We start from the raw sequence: 15,857 nt of genomic DNA, 5'->3' as shown, positions 1-15,857 counted from the left end.
CAAGAGATGCCCCAGCAGGGACTGGCAAGTCACAACCCCTCTCCCTCTGCATTATTAATGAGATCCCAAGAGGCTGTCACTGCCCTGGGAAGGAAACTGGAAAGGCCTCTGCCGCTTCCCTCCTCACCAGTACAGCTGCTGCTTTCCCACTACGGATGGGAGAAGAAAGGGCATCCTTACTGGATGGTACTCTTGCGTCTTCCTCCTGGCATAGGGATCCAGCAGACAGGGAACGAGCCACCGGGCTTTTCATAACTGCAACTGGCTGGGTGGGGACGTAGGGCTCAGCAGTGCCCTTCCTTTTTGCAGAGAGAACCCGCTCCTTTTTCATGTCTGTGACAAAACAAACAAGAGACGCCACAATCAGCTGAATTGAGGAAGGACAACAAGATGACCACGTGGATGCCTGGAGGAGGCAAAGACAGAGACAGCTGAAGCCAGGGGTGTCCTTCCGGGCACCCAAGTTTCGCCTGCAGCATTAGAGAGGCCCCAGTATTTCCCATTCTCACAACCCAGCTCTCAAAAGTGAGTTGTGAAGGAACGTAGCCCTTTCCTCCATTCTGTATTTGTGTGGCGTTGTCAAATGATTGCCTGAAGAAGAACACGTTCTTGTAGGTTTCAGTTCAGATCTAGGTGGGAAGGTTAATGGGTCAACCAAGAAAAAGAAACCCAAACTATCAGTTGGAAAAGTGGAGGGGGGGGGAGGATTTAAAGAAACACAAATGTAATGCTACTATTTTGTGGAAATGAAAACTCAGAACTGGCCATCTGACTACGTAAAATCTGGTAGGAAGAGTCCTTGTTTTCTAGTTAAGTGAGCCAACACCAGACCATCAGTTAGCCTGAAAAGCAAGAGGCAGAGAGGGCTGCTACTGTTTGGAAAAGGGGAAATCCAGACAGAGAAGCAGCTGGATTGAAAAGGCTTTCTTCTTGGATGTTTCTGCTTACTGAACAACAGGATTCTGAAAAAGGTTCCATCTCCCTTGGTTCCTGAGGGGATTTGTTGGTCTTCCCTCCCCACTCATAGTAGCTACTCCCACTCTGTTCAGGACAGGTAAAGTGGCTGAATTGTTAAGGAACAATTTCTCAAGGTTTACGGCTGACTTGCTGGAGGCAGCCTGAGAAAGAACTTCCACTTGGTGGCAGCAGAGACGATTGCAGGAGACCTGAGGCCAGAAGGGGGCTATGCAGTCTGGTGTGGCTGGCCTTCCCTCCTGTGCACAGGGCAGGCTACTGCTAGACTGTGACACAATGGGTCACCTGTCGCTCAATCAATTACAGTGTTTCTCCTTCCTACTGTCAACAGGATATGCGGGAAGACAAACTTGACAGGCGAAGAGTTAAGGAAGTGGCAGAAAAGACTCTTGAGAAGTCTGCACTCTGCCACCCACACCTTTGCTCTCTCCTCCCTCACAGGCAACAGTGGGGGCGACTCAGCTGGGGATTCTGACATCCTTTCTAAAGAATCTGCAGTGCTCCTAGCAAGTTCGGACACAGCTAGACTTACTCTGGCAGCTTGGCTTGAATTCTAGCAGCACAAGAGGCCTGGAAGGCAGGTTGCAGCATCTTCCAGCCGCTGGAGAGGGGGCTACATTCTTGAGGAGCGGCTCAGTGCCCTCTCTGGAAAGTGCACCTGGCTCTTCCATTGCAGAAGGCTCAGCAGGCACATCTTCCTCTACAGAGTCACTGGAATCTTCCCCAACAGAGATCTCTCTTGTCATCCTTAACTGACTCGCATTGAATTCCAAGCTCCGCCGCAGTTCCTGGAACAAATGGCAAAGAGGGCAATTGGCTTTTCCCAAAATCCACATTAAGTCTGCAATCCTATGCACACTTACCTGGAAGTAAGTCCCACTGAGCTCAATGGGGCTTACTTCTGAATAGATCTGCACAGGATTACGCTGTAAATCACCTTACATCCAGCATGACCCCACCAGTCAAAGGATAAAAACAAAGTAAAAACAAGTGCTGAATTTAAAATCATGTTATTTTAAGCAGAACTTCTTTACTAAAAAAAATATTGTATCCCTTAAAAAACACTCAATTTAAAACAAAATCAAAATTAAAATATGTAAAGTCTATATAGGCTTTGCACTGAGATTTCTGGGCAGACATGGCTGCCCAGCATGAAGTTTAGGGGAGATTGGAGGCACATACAAGAGGCTCCTCTGTGGAATGGTAAGCTCCATTTGTGCCAGGGAAGGGTTTTCAATAGTTTGGAAGACCTGGAGATGCTGCCCATCTGTTGGCCATTATCAATGCCCAATAGAAGGCTGCTCTGTACCTTTACATCATCCATGCTAAGAAACAACCTTTCCTTTTTGGCATCATTGCACATGCTCAGTTCTGCCTCTGGATCAGAGTGTATGAAGTCTCTGGGGGCTGTGCTTTCAGGAGATTTGAGGCTCTAGAAACAAAGAGACAGAGTTCGCTGCAAATCCACTCAGATACATCCCTTTAAAGGACAAAACAAATGGTCAGAAAATCAGGGGTGCCATAGCAGTCCACCAGGTGTCCTTTCTGAAAGGACTACTGGGGTAGATAAATGCCCCATATCATTCTGGTGTCTGAAACTATCAAATTCAGTTCTTGTCAGGGAACAAAAATATATTGAACTGAATACGCAAACTCTTGTGCGTGTTAGTCAGAGGAAAAGAAGGAGAAGTGATGAAGGGCAATGCTTGGTATAAACTTGGTATGAGAGCAAAGGTCAGAAAGCACAGCAGTGGAACAGCTATTTTCACCTCTGCAAAGGGCCCAAAGTTTCCAGGTCCATGAAAACTAGATCAAACACAATGAATCTCAATACTGAATCAGTCAGACCAATTGGCAGAGCAGTAAAGCCAGCAGACTTGTGAAATGCATTCATTGAAAGTTGCCCCCAAAATGTGCTATAGAAATAAAAAGGGCCTTTGCCTGGCACTGGAAAGACATCAGAGTTGGCATCACTGAGAAGGCTGCCCTCCACCTCCAGTCACAACCCGCTTTACTGTGGTGGGGAAGGAGGTTTGGAGAAGAGTCTCCAATGATGCCCCCACAATTGGACAGGTTCTCACAAGGGAAGGTTATTCTTCTGGTGCCTGGGTCCCAAGCCTGTCGAGGCTTCCAAGCCATGGATCAGTACCATGAACTATGCTCAGAAACAGATTGGCAGACACTGTAGCTCTGAGCCCTGAACTTTCTAGGAGTGGTGGCTGGAAGTGCATACCATTGTGCGAGCAAGTAGTGCTGGGTGACAGAACCACCAGCTTTCTTGGGAAGGAGGGAATCCATGCTTGCCCAGGACTCACACCAGGTTCAGAGACTGTCCTGGTGACACCTCCCCCCCCCCCAACATCCTCTATCCAATGCCTGGTCAGACAGGGGAAGGTCAGGATTGAAGGATACACAAGAAATTGCCTCAACTGCCTCCTTCAAGATTTGAGAAACAAGATCCTGCTGCCCTTGGCATGGGGATCTTGCTTTCAGAAAGAAGGCTCATTTCCAAGGCAAGAAAAACAGGTACCTGGGAAGAAGGGCCCCCCTGCTCATCATTGCTGGATTCCGAGCTCAGACTGTCGTAAGATTCAAAATCATCAGAGTACTCAGACGGAGGAGCAACGTACAGCCTGGAGCCGCTTTCCGTTTTGATCTGTACGGCTTTCTGTGAAAATGAGGAAAAGGAAGACTCTCTTTTGCTTGGAGTTTATTAAAAGAGTCTCTCCACTGTCCTAAGCAAGGTGATCAACCAACCCCTCACATTTCACCACAATCCTATTCCCCACTCTACCCCAGAAATTTGTCTCCTATTGAAGAAAAAAGTAAAATACAAGTTGGGTATCCCTTATCCAAAGTACTTGGGACCAGAAACATTTTAGATATTGGATTTTTCCATATTTCGGAATACTCGCGTAAACATAATGAGAGATCTTGGGGATGGGGCCCCAAGTCTAAATTCAAAATTTAGTTCCGTTTCATATACCCCTTATACACAGCAGAAAAATCCCTGTCTAGAACAAGAGCCCAACTCAGCACAAGGCAGCTTCCTCCATACTATGCAGGATGGCAACTGACTGGGTCCAAATAGTGGTCTAGCAGTCCACAGAGGTCAGGGCCTCATTTTATGTTCCAGCTGAGCCTCACCTGTTAAGTACAACACACTCTTTGACATCTGGCTCTATCATTTCTTCCAGCTGTATCTTGGCCTTCAGGGTCAGCAATGATTTCCAACCCTAAAGGAGTTTTACCACTGCAGGTACTCTTAAAATCCAAACCTGAGGTTCCTTCTTTCCGTTGCTGGTATATGACCCAAGAGGAGATGTAGTGGCCAAAGGTCCAGGATGGAGAATGGAGTAAAATTAATCTGCCTGATGACTGTTTACCAGAAAGGTCAAACAATTAAATAAGACCACAGCTTATGGAGCAAAGATCTGCCCTCAGTAGCAGTGATGGGAAGTGAGGCCCAGAGAGAAAATTTTAGCAGGCATTCAAGACACCTGCAAAGGCAATTCAACGTTCTGCAAGCTATAACCTTAAATCCTGGATCTCTTTCAGAATAGTTGCCCAAAGAGAATCATCATGTGCCTTGTTTACATTTGGGAATGAATCATTTTCAGAACCAAAGGAACAGGCTACAGCCGTCACCTGGGCAACTGCAAGCAAATCCACCCACCATTTTTTTGTCTGATCTCGACCAAAAATCTTGCGTTTTCCCCACACCTGTAAGTCTAGGATCACCTCAACAATTCATTCCAACAGCAACCATTTCCGCTGTTTTTATCTTCTAACTTTCCTGTCTCTGTTAAGTGCCACTTTCTATCCCGTGGGATCTTATTAGTTCTATGTTAACAAACTGAATTCCCAAAATAGTAAAAAACCAATAGACAAGCATGCTTTGCACACAACATGGAGCTAATGTGCAAACAGCATCAGGCTTGAAGCTTTGTCCAGGTCTTCACTCAGTCATGAAGCAGCTGTGACCTTGAGCCAGGCACCTTCTTCCAGTTTAAGCTACTTCCGGTGCTGGAAGATACAATGTGGTAACATCCAGAGATGCTACCTTGGAGCAAAGCTGAGATACAAAGACCATCCAGCTCTGGGATCTAGTGATTGAGCACAAATGGACTGTGAGTCACTTTGTCAGCTTCGTCTGTTGTCCTTATTCACTGTCCTTTCGTATGTCGACACTTATATCTAAACTACTCAAACACGGAGACTCACCCTTTGTTCAGATTGACAAAGCAGTATTACAGTCATAAGGAGAACACAGGATGTGACTACTGTGTGCTCAGAAAAGGGGCAACTGAAAGGGACAAGGGCAATAAGCCCAGAAGATGAGAGGGGGTTGTCCTTCCTGGGTCCAGAAGGCCAGTAGCAACAGGGAGAACATCTGCAGAGAGGAATCCCTCCCTCTCAGTAGCATGAAAGAAGGCATTGGAGGGGAGTTACTCTCTCCAAACTCCAACAGGCCCCACAGAGCTGCCTGACACAGAGCCTGGCTGATGCCATCCACTTCTAGGCAATAGCTGCCCCTGTGCCTGGCTTGTTTCCCAGTCCTGCTCCCTAGGGAACTTGTTGGCAAAGACTGACACTAGGGTCACAGGAATTAAAACATACACTTCCTCCTTGTCTGGGCTGCCGTACCTGGAGCCATTCTCTACGCTGGATTTTACTTGGGGCGCTCTGTGATATTCTCTCCTGTCTGTCTCCTTCTTTTAATGGGGGTCCAGGATCTGAAAAGAAAATTGGAGACTGTCAGACTCACAGGATGCATTTCACATTTAAAAAGCAAGACAATACACTCAGTATCTCTAGTTGGCACATGTTTACTGCGTTAAACAACTCTGAGTAAACTCTCTTGCTTAAGAAAGTTGTGGGATCATCAAGAGCTTTTCTGGGTCAGATCAAGATCTATTTTGTCCAGAACTCTCTGAAGGAATCCCAATGTCAGTAGGTGCAAAGGGACCCATTGGAAATTAGCCAACGACTCACCTTCTGCTTCCCCCAAGACAAAATGATCCAAGAGTGTTTCACTACAGTGTTTAGAAATGAAAGTTTGAACTCACAATTTGCTCTTGCTGTTCGTGTGCCACTTCTGAAAATATTCTGAGAGCTGTGTTTCTTGTGATGGCTAGTTCTCTCTGAATTAGCTCCATTCACATACAGAATAAAACCTTCTTCCAGCTGCTCTAGTTTGATCTGCATAGGATCTTTTCTTCTCAGCTGTTTCAGTAACCTAGAACAGAAATCGAGACCATTTGTCCATTGGGGGTTAAGGTCTCTACAGAAATACAAGACTCTGTGATGGAATCAAGATGTCTGTTCAAAATGAAACTGTGAGAGCTGCAGCAGTGGGTGTGAACCACTTGGTGAAACCATGATTGCTGGATTCATGACATTTTTATTCCAACTTTCCTCCACCCTGAAACTCCAGGTACTCCTCCAGGCACTCCTCCAGGCACTGACCAGATTGAAACCCACCTAGCTTCAGCAAGTGGCTGCATCACGTGCCCTTTGACACGGGGATGAAAATCTTTTCATTGGCCCTACACTGTCAATCTCAACCTCAATCTGCAAGAGAAGAGAGAGAAAGGTGCTCTTCTAAAGTCTGCCTGCCCCTGCTCAGATGGGTTCTATCAGGACAGGGAGCAAGAGAGAACAAACTGGGAATCTCTGGGAATAACTGACATGAGCACCTGAGGACACTGGTCCACTGCCTGCTTTCCCCTCATGTGTCACTGATTCAGAGGCTGGTTTCCCACCCCAAACATGCTCTTTCTCAGGCCCTTTCCACATCCAAGGAAACGGGTAAATATTGCTTATTTACTTAAGCTTACTTTATATTGCTTATGCAAGGGTAGGAATTTCCAGAAGTTGGGGCCCAGTTTCCTTCCTTCCTGCCAGGCAGGAGCTTCTCTGGTGCCTGCAGGCACAGCCACCAGGGCTCCCAAGGGTCGGCCTGCCAGCATACCTGTTCTTCTGCTGAAGTAATACTATGTGTTCATCATGTTTCTCATCAAAGTCAGTCACCATGTCCTTGGGTTAAGACTGCAAGACAAGAGCAAAACAAAGCAAAGACTTGGCTGCTGTCTTGGAAATTGGCTCTTGTTGGGCGGAGCGGCCCCCTCTGCTGCCAATCATAACATAAGAAGAGCCCTGCTATATCAGCTGAAAGGCCCATGTAGTTCAGCTTCCTGGATCTCACAGTGGCCCACCAGATGTCTCAGGGAGCACACAAGACAAGAGACTCGCATCCTGTTGCCACTCCCTTGCACCTGGCATGTCAGAGACAGCCTACCTCTAAAACCCAGAGGCTGCACAGACCCCTCATGGCTTGCAACCCGTGATGGACGTTTCCTTCATCAATCTGTCCAATCCCCTCTTCAAGGCATCTAAGCCAGACACCATCCCCACATTCTGTGGCAAGGAGTTCTACAGAACTTTTGTTCCAAATCAAAACCCTGCCCCACTTCATTGACTGGCACCTTGCTGCCCAAGTGCTGGGTGTCCAGTGGGGCACAACCAGCCTGTGCTGCAGCCACCTGGGGGGGGGGAGCCTGCCTGGGTGCCCCTGAATGCCAGCTGCAGGGAGCAAGAGAGGGGCCACCAAGAGCAGGATCCTGCCCTGTCGTGGTCTATGCAGAAGTGAGCCCCACTGAATCCAGGGGGCCTCGCTGTGCCCAGGACAGCAGCCTCAGAGCCCAGCCCTAGGCATGTCTACTCAGAAGTAAGCCCCAGTATACTCAATGGGGCTTACTCCCAGGTAAGTGTGGGCAGGACTGCAGCCTGAGAGCCTATTCTAGGCAGGTCTACTCAGAAGTAAGCCCCATTATAGTCAATAAGGCTTACTCCCAGGTAAGCGTGGCTACGATGGCAGCCTCAGAGGCCAGCCCTATGAAGGCCTACTCAGAAGCAAGCCCCACTCTAGTCAACAGGCTTACTCCCAGGAAAAGACTGCAGCCTTACACTCCAACTGGGGTCACTGCGGGAAGGAGGCGGAGGGAGCGCGGGGCCAGCCACTAGGGAGCCGCAGCCCGGCCGGCCTCTTCGGGGTCCCGCGTCCTTGCGAGCCACAACCGGCGGTCGGGCAGCGCTGTGCGGAGGCGCCACGGGCCTAGCCAGGCTGTCAGGCTCTCCTCACCCCCTCCAGGCGTCGCGGCCTTAGCAGCCACCTCGGCCTGTTGGGCCGTTACCTTGGTTACTCCGGGGGCGCGGCCCAGTGACGTTATTTTCCCGCGCCGAGCAGCCGGCGCGGGCGAGAGTGAGTGGGCATACGCCGAGCGGTAGTGAGAGAGTGTGTGTGACTGGATGGGCGGGCGCATGCGCCTAGCGTCCTGAGAGAAGGAATGCGCATGCGCACAGCGCCGTGAGAGAAGTGCGCATGTGCCTAACAGTCCTCTGTTTGTGAGAGGAGTGCGCATGCGCCTAGCAGCTGCGAAACGAGAGGGGAGTGCGCATGCGCGGCGGGGTTCCGGCGCCGCCACCACCATGGAGGCGCTTTGGGTGGCATTGGATGAGGTGGCGCTGGAGGGTCTGGGCGGCATCACGCTGGGCGCCCTCTGGGAGCGGCTGGCCGGCCGCGTGCCGCCCTTCCCGCTGCCCCTGGAGCCGGACACCCGCCAGCTGCTCTGGGCCACGCTCGCCGCCCAGGCCGAGCTCCGCTTCTACCTGCTCCCGGAGCCGCGGCCGCCGCTGCGCCTCTACGACCGGTGAGGGCTCCGGCTCCGGCAGCGCCCCCGGGCCCGAGCCCAGCGTGACCTTGGCCTGCGGAACTCCCTGCCACTGGACGCCCCTGGCCAGGCGCCTGCAGAGGGAGAGAGGCCAGGCCCAACTGCGGGGGCGCAGGCAGAGCCTCTGCCTGTGGAAGGGGGGCGCCCCCCACGCAGGGCTGCCCACTTCTCATCCTGCCTCTCTCCTGTGTCCTCAGCAGCAGCCCAGCACACCTAGGGTTGCCAGCTACAAAGGGGGACGGAGTGCCTCTGCCTTTAGCCCTTGTACCGAAGGGGGAATCTGGGCAGGTGCCGCTTTTAAACCCTTCCACCCAAATTCCCTTTTCTGTACAGTGGTTCAAGGTAGAGTCACTCTACCCCCCCCTTTGTATTTGGCAACCCTAGGCATGCAGGGCTGCTAATAAGCGCACAGGATGAGGCAGGGAAAAGAAGTGGGCAACCCTGCGTGGGTGGCCCAAATCCTGTCTACCAAAGTGCCTATATCTTTATCCATTGTACAGAAAAGGGAATTTGGGAAGGTGCAGCTTTTAAACCTTTCCAGCTTGAGCTGCACGTGCCCAAATTTCCTGTCCTGTACAATGGTTAATGGTAGAGGCACTCCATCCCCCTTTGTATCTGGCAATCCTAGGCATACTGAGGTGCTGCCAAGAGCACAGGGGTGAGGCAGGGAAAAGAAGTGGGCAACTCCGGGTGTGTGGGTGAGGGCTCTCCATAGACACACAGGGTGCCCAGAGCTGGCTGCCCCTACTTGGAGAGAGGCTGCAACTGGGCCCTCTGCAAAGGGGGCAGACCCAAAGGGCGCTTTCTAGGATGACCAGATACAAAGGGGGGACAGAGTGCTTCTACCTTTAACCATTGTACAGGAGAGGGAATTAGGGCAGGTGCAGCTCAACATATGAGGGTTTAAAAGCTGCACCTTCCTTGTATCTGATAACCTTTGGCTTGGACAGAGTTATAGAAGAAAAATCCATCACAGGTTACAAGCCATGATGATGTTCCACTTCCTGGTTTTAGAAGTACGCTACCTCAGAATGCCAGATGCAAAGCAGGGCACCAGGGTGCAGGTCTCTTGTTGTCTTGTGTGCTCCCTGTGACATCTGGTAGGCCACTGTATGATCCAGGAAGCTGGACTAGATGGGGCTTCGGCCTGATCCAGTGGGGCTGTTCATATGTTCTTATCAGCTTGGTGGCAGTCTCTGGAGAGATGTAGCAGCAGTGTGGAGCTGCTTGAAGGAGAGGGACTTGAACCTGGGTCACTGGCCACGCTAGACTGTCTTGAGCTCTTTGGGACTCACATATGAAAGCTGGGTCCCTTCAGCTCCAGATTGCAGTCACTCACTGAGCAGTGGCTCTCCAGGCTTCCAAGCCAAGAAGGGTCTTTCCCAGTCCAACCTGGAGACGCTGTTTTGGGTTCAGCCTTTCGGCACCTCCTGCTTGCAAAGTTGGGATGCTGCTGCCATCCTACTGTCCTTCTTTCTCTGATAATAAATGCCTTCCCCAACCGTTTGTGAATATTTATAGTGTTTTTATTTACTGTTTTTCAACTGGAGTAGTTCACAAAGCAGTTTACAGGCAAAATAATTCAAAGGGGTTCACAATCTAAACAAAAAATTGCAGAAGACCAGTAAACAGCTAGAAGACACTATGCTGGGGTGAAAAGGGAAAGTTATTCTCCCCCTACTAATATAAGAACATAAGAAGAGCCCAGCTGGATCAGGCCAAAGGCCCATCTAGTCCAGCTTCCTGTATCTCACAGTGGCCCACCGAATGCCCCAGGGAGCACACAAGACAACAGGCACAGCCTGCGTCCTGGTGCCCTCCCCTGCATCTGGCAATCAGAGGCAGCTTGCCTCTAAAACCAAGAGCTTGCACATACCTACTATGACTTGTAACCTGTAATGAACTACCCCAGAAATTTGTCCAATCCCCTCTTAAAGGCATCCAGGCAAGATGCCGTAACTACTTCTTGTGGCAAAGAGTTCCACAGTATAAGAGGAGCACCACAAGTGCCTGTTGCCCAGTAAGGAGGAGACCAAGCATGCTAAGGAGCACATAGTGTGTTTGCATTCCACTTGTGTATGTGCGAGTGCCAGAAATTCCAACCCTGAGAAGAGCTCATACTCTGTGCTTCTTTCAGGTATGAAGAAATTGACCTTGAAACAGGAATATTGGAGACCAAGCGCGATCCTGTTCCCTTAGATGACATTTATCCTGTGCACATGGTTTTGGATGACCCTGACGGCATTCAGGGTTCCTGCCAGTATTTCAAAGAGAGGCTGGATATTACGGACCAGGTCAGGACGAAGGACCTACGGCCATGTTGCACCCATGCAGAGGCTTTAGAGAAGTGAGTAACCCATTGTAGCAGGATGTTGCGCCAGGCTCACTTTGGTACCTTAGTCTGAGCAAGACCGTTGGGTGTATTTCATTGCAGAAGCATCCATAGGGTGTCTCATGCTGTCACTCAGGGAAAAGCCATAGCAGGAGAAACATGGGTTGTGGCTTCTAACTTTATCAGAAATCTGTATGTTACTGCACAGTACAAGCTGAGTGTGAAGTTGTGGCAACACTGATATTGGGGTGTGTGTAAAACTTATGGTTAGCACTGGAGGTTATTCTAGGGCAGCAATTGTGAACCTTTTGGGCTCGGCATGTCAAAAATTCGGAAAATACGTAACTTGACTCTGTTGGCATGTCTCTCACACACACACACACACACACACACACACACACACACACACCCAACAAAAGAGAAACAATTCTCTACGTGTTCATTTATTTTTAAAAAATACAGTCCAATCATATGTGATGTTGTGTAGGATATAAAGAAGTCAATTAAAAATGAAATATGAATCAAACAAACTCAGTTGTTGGGTGTTGGTGAACTCTGGCATGTCACCCAAAAGGTTGTGTTGTGTCACCTTTGACACGTGTCATCGGTTTGCCATCACTGTTCTAGGAGGATGGGAAAGAGGTTGAGCCTTGTGTGTTTGCACCCAGATCTGCCCAGAAGGGTGTGATTTCTCCAAGGCAATCTAAGTGGAGATGCGGGGGAGAAAAAAAATAACAGCACAATTCTGTGCATGTTTGCACAAAGGTATTTTCCACTGCTTTCAGTGGGATTTACTCCTGCGCACGTGTGCTTCAGATTGTAGTCCAAGAGGCATTGTTGTCGGAGTTGACTAAGGCAAAAGTTGCCCTCCAACATGGAACTGCTTCCCTTGGCCATCCCAGGCTGCCACAAAAGAAATCCCCCCTCTCTCTCCTGGCATCTCTGTTGTCTTGGTGCCAGCTCTCAGATGTGTGTCACGGAGAAGGAAGGAAATGAGGGAGTTATGTGGTATCTACCCAGGTGGTCCATAGCACTTCCTCCCAAGGAACAGTGGCAGTTAGTCTCATCCAGCATGCTTTTCCAGGCTTTTGCTGCTTGAATGTGGGGATAATATTGGTTCCTTCCTCACTGCCTGCCTAAAATAGCTTAACCTGGAGTGGCTTTGTGGTAGCTGCAGGGAGATAAGGATAGCACTGATGGAAAAGGCTTGGCTGTAGGCCTCTCGCCCACTGCTATGGAGACATCCATTTGGGTTAGTTTGAGTGGTATTGTGAGATACCACTGTGTGGCTGAGCTTTCTCTGCCTCATATAAGCAGGCAGAAGAGGGAAAAACTAGGTGGCAGGGCTGATGCTGCACATTAGAGGAATTCCTGTGGGGGCCCACTCCACCCAGTCATCTCTCTTGCCTCTTTGTGCTTTGCAGGTGGGGAGAGAAGCTGGTCATTGTTGCTTCTCAGACACAACGCCACAGAGCAATGATAGGTTGGGAAGGGGATCCGGACTTGAAGCTTCCTGACTTCTCCTACTGCATTTTGGAGCGATTAGGGCGTGCACGATGGCAGGGAGAGCTCCAGAGAGACCTCAGTGCAGCTTTTAAGTAAGTGTTGGAACTTACGTCTTGTCGGGTGGTGGTGACCACTAGGCTACCCTCCTTACTGGGTCTCACGTTTCTGACTTCTGGTGCAGCAGTGATGCTTCAGTGCCTGGTTTTGTGCTGCCATGGGGGATGACATGTAGGGCAGATGTCCATCATGGGCCAGGAGACTACCTATCTCATGAGCTGGAGAAAGCGGGAGGATATTATAACTGACTTGTTTGCTGCTGGAGTATGATGCAGAGTAACCACAGCAGGATTTCTCTGGTGCCTCTTCCGTGCTAGGCCAGAGATGGCTTTGCAGTCTTTGGCAAGTCCCCACACTTCCCCCATTTTGTTGGTTGGCAACCTTCACTCTCGAAAGACTATGGTATAAGCCTACAGCACCCGGTATTCCCAGGCAGTCTCCCATCCAAGTACTAACCAGGCCTGACCTTGCTTAGCTTCCGAGACCAGACGAGATCGGGCATGTGCGGGGTAACAGTTGCTGCCCCCATTTTGTATTGTCTGGAAATGTATCTTGTGGAGCTGCTGTAGGAGAGCCATGCCCCAACCCATGTCGGAATGCACCAGGTCCTGACTTCATTGCTGCCCCAGAGGGGTGGAGTCAAGCAACTGTCCTCTGAAGCACCCCATGGCCTGACCAGTTGGGGGTGGTTCTTCTTAGTACCAACTCATTGTCTGCTTTTGTGTCAGTTTCTCCTCAGTGGAGCATCTTAGAGAACGTTGAACTGCTATATTAAGGCTGCTTGTAAGCTGAGTGTGAGAAATTGTTTGGTTCCCAGACTGAAGCCAGAGGTGCTCATTCTGGCTCATCTTTTATAGACTTAGGTCACGATCCTGCAAATTGGGTTTTGTAACTTTCATGCTGTGTTTAATTCTCAAGCGCTGTGAATGCTGCCCCCGTTGTGTGTCCCCTGTCACATAGGGTGGATGCTGGGAAGCTTCACTATCACCGCAGAGTACTGGACCAAAATGGGCTCATCACCACGCAGTCCCATGTGATTCGGCTACCCACTGGGGCCCAGCAACACTCCATCCTGCTGCTGCTGACCCGCTTTCATGTGGACAGGTGTGCATCACCCTGGATGTGGCACAAGAGGCTGCAGTCAGGCTCAGTCGAAGGGGGGCTGCAGTACGACTGGGGAAGGCATGGGGGCAGCACTTTCCTCCCATGCAGCTTCCCCTTCTCTGCCCCTAACTTACCATGCACTGTGGCAAGCTCCTCTCACCAGGGTAAAAGGTAGATCTAGGTGTCATCCTTCTGCCCCTTAGGGGTGTATGATTTGGGTTGGGGAAAGCGGTGCATGGGGAAAGGGTCCAGCTTCCCTTCCTCATCCCAGTGAGCAGCCTCTGTCTTGACGTTCACACACTGTTACATCTCCTGGGCTCTAGGAGGAGCAAATACGATATCCTGATGGAGAAACTCTCCAGTCTGCTCAGCAGTCGGCCGGGTCAGATGGATTCGCTGGTGAACATCAGGGAAGAATTGGTGAGCTTCTGGCTGCCTCTTCACATGCGAGAACTCTAATCCGAGACAAATTGTAGCTCTCTTTCTCTGATGTAAAAACCACCTTTATTACCTTCTTGGTGGCGTGATTCATTTGATCAGGTGTTCCTTCCTGAGGGGCAGTTGTTGGGGCAGGAGAGCTGAACTTCTCTGCTTGTTTGTCTCCCTGCACTACAGGGTCTCTGCGAGAAAACATTTAAGCGTCTCTACCAGTACATGCTGAATGGCGGCTTGTGTAGGATCGTGTCTGTTCCACTCCAGGATGTGAACCCTGAGGGCGGCCCCTTCAAGACCAAGAAGGGTAAGGAGGATGTCATCCATGCACACGCACGGAACCACAGTGCCCTCCTCCCCTTTGATGAGAGGCCTGCCATCCACGGGGAGCTCTGTGCACTCTCACTCCTTCAGCCCTAAACTGCTGGTGACACTTGGAGATAGCTGTGGGCAAAGAAGCCTTTGCACTCCCCCCCCCAATAGCTCTTAGCTGCCACTGGGCTCAGCAGTCCTTGTGCCTATGCAAAGGTCCTGGTGATGCTTGCAGCCTCTGCAGCACTTGGGCTAATAGGCAGGTGATGCTAGAAATCTGCAAGTTTGTCCAGTTATTCGCCAAAATAAAGTTTTGCAGTGACAATACCTGGCACTGACTGGGCTCTTCTGAGCCTCGTTCATGTGGCTGGGCTTGGTCTCCTTATGAATAAGGTCTTGATCTGTGTGTACTCCTAGGCAGCTACCTCTCCGATTAATGCCCAGCTCTGAGCTGGTGAGTTCTTGCAGAAGTTATCTGTGCTTTCCCTTGAGCTGCTGTGTTGCTCGTGTCCCTTTGTGCCTAGACGAACCCACTTGTGTATTCATTGGCTCCCAGGAACTGTCATCATGGTTCGTTGCTTGAAGCTGGTGAAGGAGTTTCGGAAAAAGGTGGACGATTATCACGACGACGACGACGAAGATGTAATCACCAAAGCTGTGCAACCTGTTGACCTTGTGTATGAGAAGGACATGCTGGCACAGACGTACGACCTGAGTAGGTGGAGCAGCCAGACTGGGCCTGGGGCCGACCCTTCTTCCTGAGGGTTTCTTTTCTTCAGTATTGCTTTCAGTATGTCCCTGGCTTCTTGTGCTGTCAATTGAGGACTAATGTGTTTAGCTACTACCAGTAGTGATAGGTGTGGCCCGGGACATTCTTCTGTGCAGTTTTTGTGGCTTCGTATGAGCTGGGGGCTGGTTGAAAGAGTGGGTGCGATCCATTTTGTGGGAGAATGATCTTTGTGCATGACTTCTGACACTGGAGCTGAGTTTCCCCCTCTGTGAACCGCTTAGGCATTTAAGTTCACCATTGGATATGTCTGAAAGTGAAAGCACCAGGCTGATCAGTTTGCCAGTGCAGCGGTGCCTGATCTTCAACAGCACTGGCTACAGCCCAGGCCTTCTTCAGGGCATGGGCCTGAGAGGGAGCCGGTGCAGCTGCCTGAATGAATCTGAGCACTGCCTGTTGCTGTGTGGCCACTGCAGGCACCTGAATGGCTCTGTGGCTCATACCTTTGTGGTAGAAAGCCTCTTAGTTTTGGGTTGCAGCTTGCTCTGTCCAGGGTTAGGGCTTGTATCTCCTTTTAGCAACTGTGCTTCAAAAACTCATTCCTCTTGACTGTGTGTGTGCGGTTGACATCCATGTGGCATTTCACGCTTGTTCACTGGAGGATGATTGGTGACAATGC

The 15,857-nt window shown here is 50.2% G+C and overlaps 2 protein-coding genes across 4 annotated transcripts in view; one reads left to right on the top strand and one right to left on the bottom strand.

Moving 5' to 3' along the window:
- KATNIP (katanin interacting protein) overlaps positions 1 to 8,139 on the bottom strand; it is a 28,113-nt gene extending 19,974 nt beyond the window's left edge. For 2 of the 3 annotated variants that reach the window (XM_066640317.1, XM_066640318.1), the window contains exons 1-8: positions 7,945 to 8,139; positions 6,950 to 7,026; positions 6,045 to 6,214; positions 5,623 to 5,711; positions 3,506 to 3,643; positions 2,285 to 2,407; positions 1,508 to 1,763; positions 181 to 333 (exon numbers count right to left, since the gene is read on the bottom strand). In XM_066640317.1, coding sequence (XP_066496414.1) covers positions 181 to 333; positions 1,508 to 1,763; positions 2,285 to 2,407; positions 3,506 to 3,643; positions 5,623 to 5,711; positions 6,045 to 6,214; positions 6,950 to 7,011 — 991 coding nt within the window. In that variant the 5' untranslated portion in view covers positions 7,012 to 7,026; positions 7,945 to 8,139. The remainder of the gene's footprint in view (positions 1 to 180; positions 334 to 1,507; positions 1,764 to 2,284; positions 2,408 to 3,505; positions 3,644 to 5,622; positions 5,712 to 6,044; positions 6,215 to 6,949; positions 7,027 to 7,944) is intronic. The other variant, XM_066640319.1, reaches the window with a different exon arrangement.
- A 319-nt stretch (positions 8,140 to 8,458) lies between these two features.
- GTF3C1 (general transcription factor IIIC subunit 1) overlaps positions 8,459 to 15,857 on the top strand; it is a 29,119-nt gene continuing 21,720 nt past the window's right edge. The window contains exons 1-7 of the mRNA XM_066640850.1: positions 8,459 to 8,687; positions 10,846 to 11,055; positions 12,465 to 12,638; positions 13,564 to 13,707; positions 14,031 to 14,127; positions 14,323 to 14,446; positions 15,008 to 15,166. Of these exons, the coding sequence (XP_066496947.1) occupies positions 8,467 to 8,687; positions 10,846 to 11,055; positions 12,465 to 12,638; positions 13,564 to 13,707; positions 14,031 to 14,127; positions 14,323 to 14,446; positions 15,008 to 15,166 (1,129 nt within the window). The 5' untranslated portion in view covers positions 8,459 to 8,466. The remainder of the gene's footprint in view (positions 8,688 to 10,845; positions 11,056 to 12,464; positions 12,639 to 13,563; positions 13,708 to 14,030; positions 14,128 to 14,322; positions 14,447 to 15,007; positions 15,167 to 15,857) is intronic.

The sequence above is a fragment of the Tiliqua scincoides genome, chromosome 13, assembly GCF_035046505.1.
Source record: "Tiliqua scincoides isolate rTilSci1 chromosome 13, rTilSci1.hap2, whole genome shotgun sequence".
Classification (NCBI taxonomy): Eukaryota; Metazoa; Chordata; class Lepidosauria; order Squamata; family Scincidae; genus Tiliqua; species Tiliqua scincoides.
This window is presented reverse-complemented; position numbering and strand designations above follow the sequence as displayed.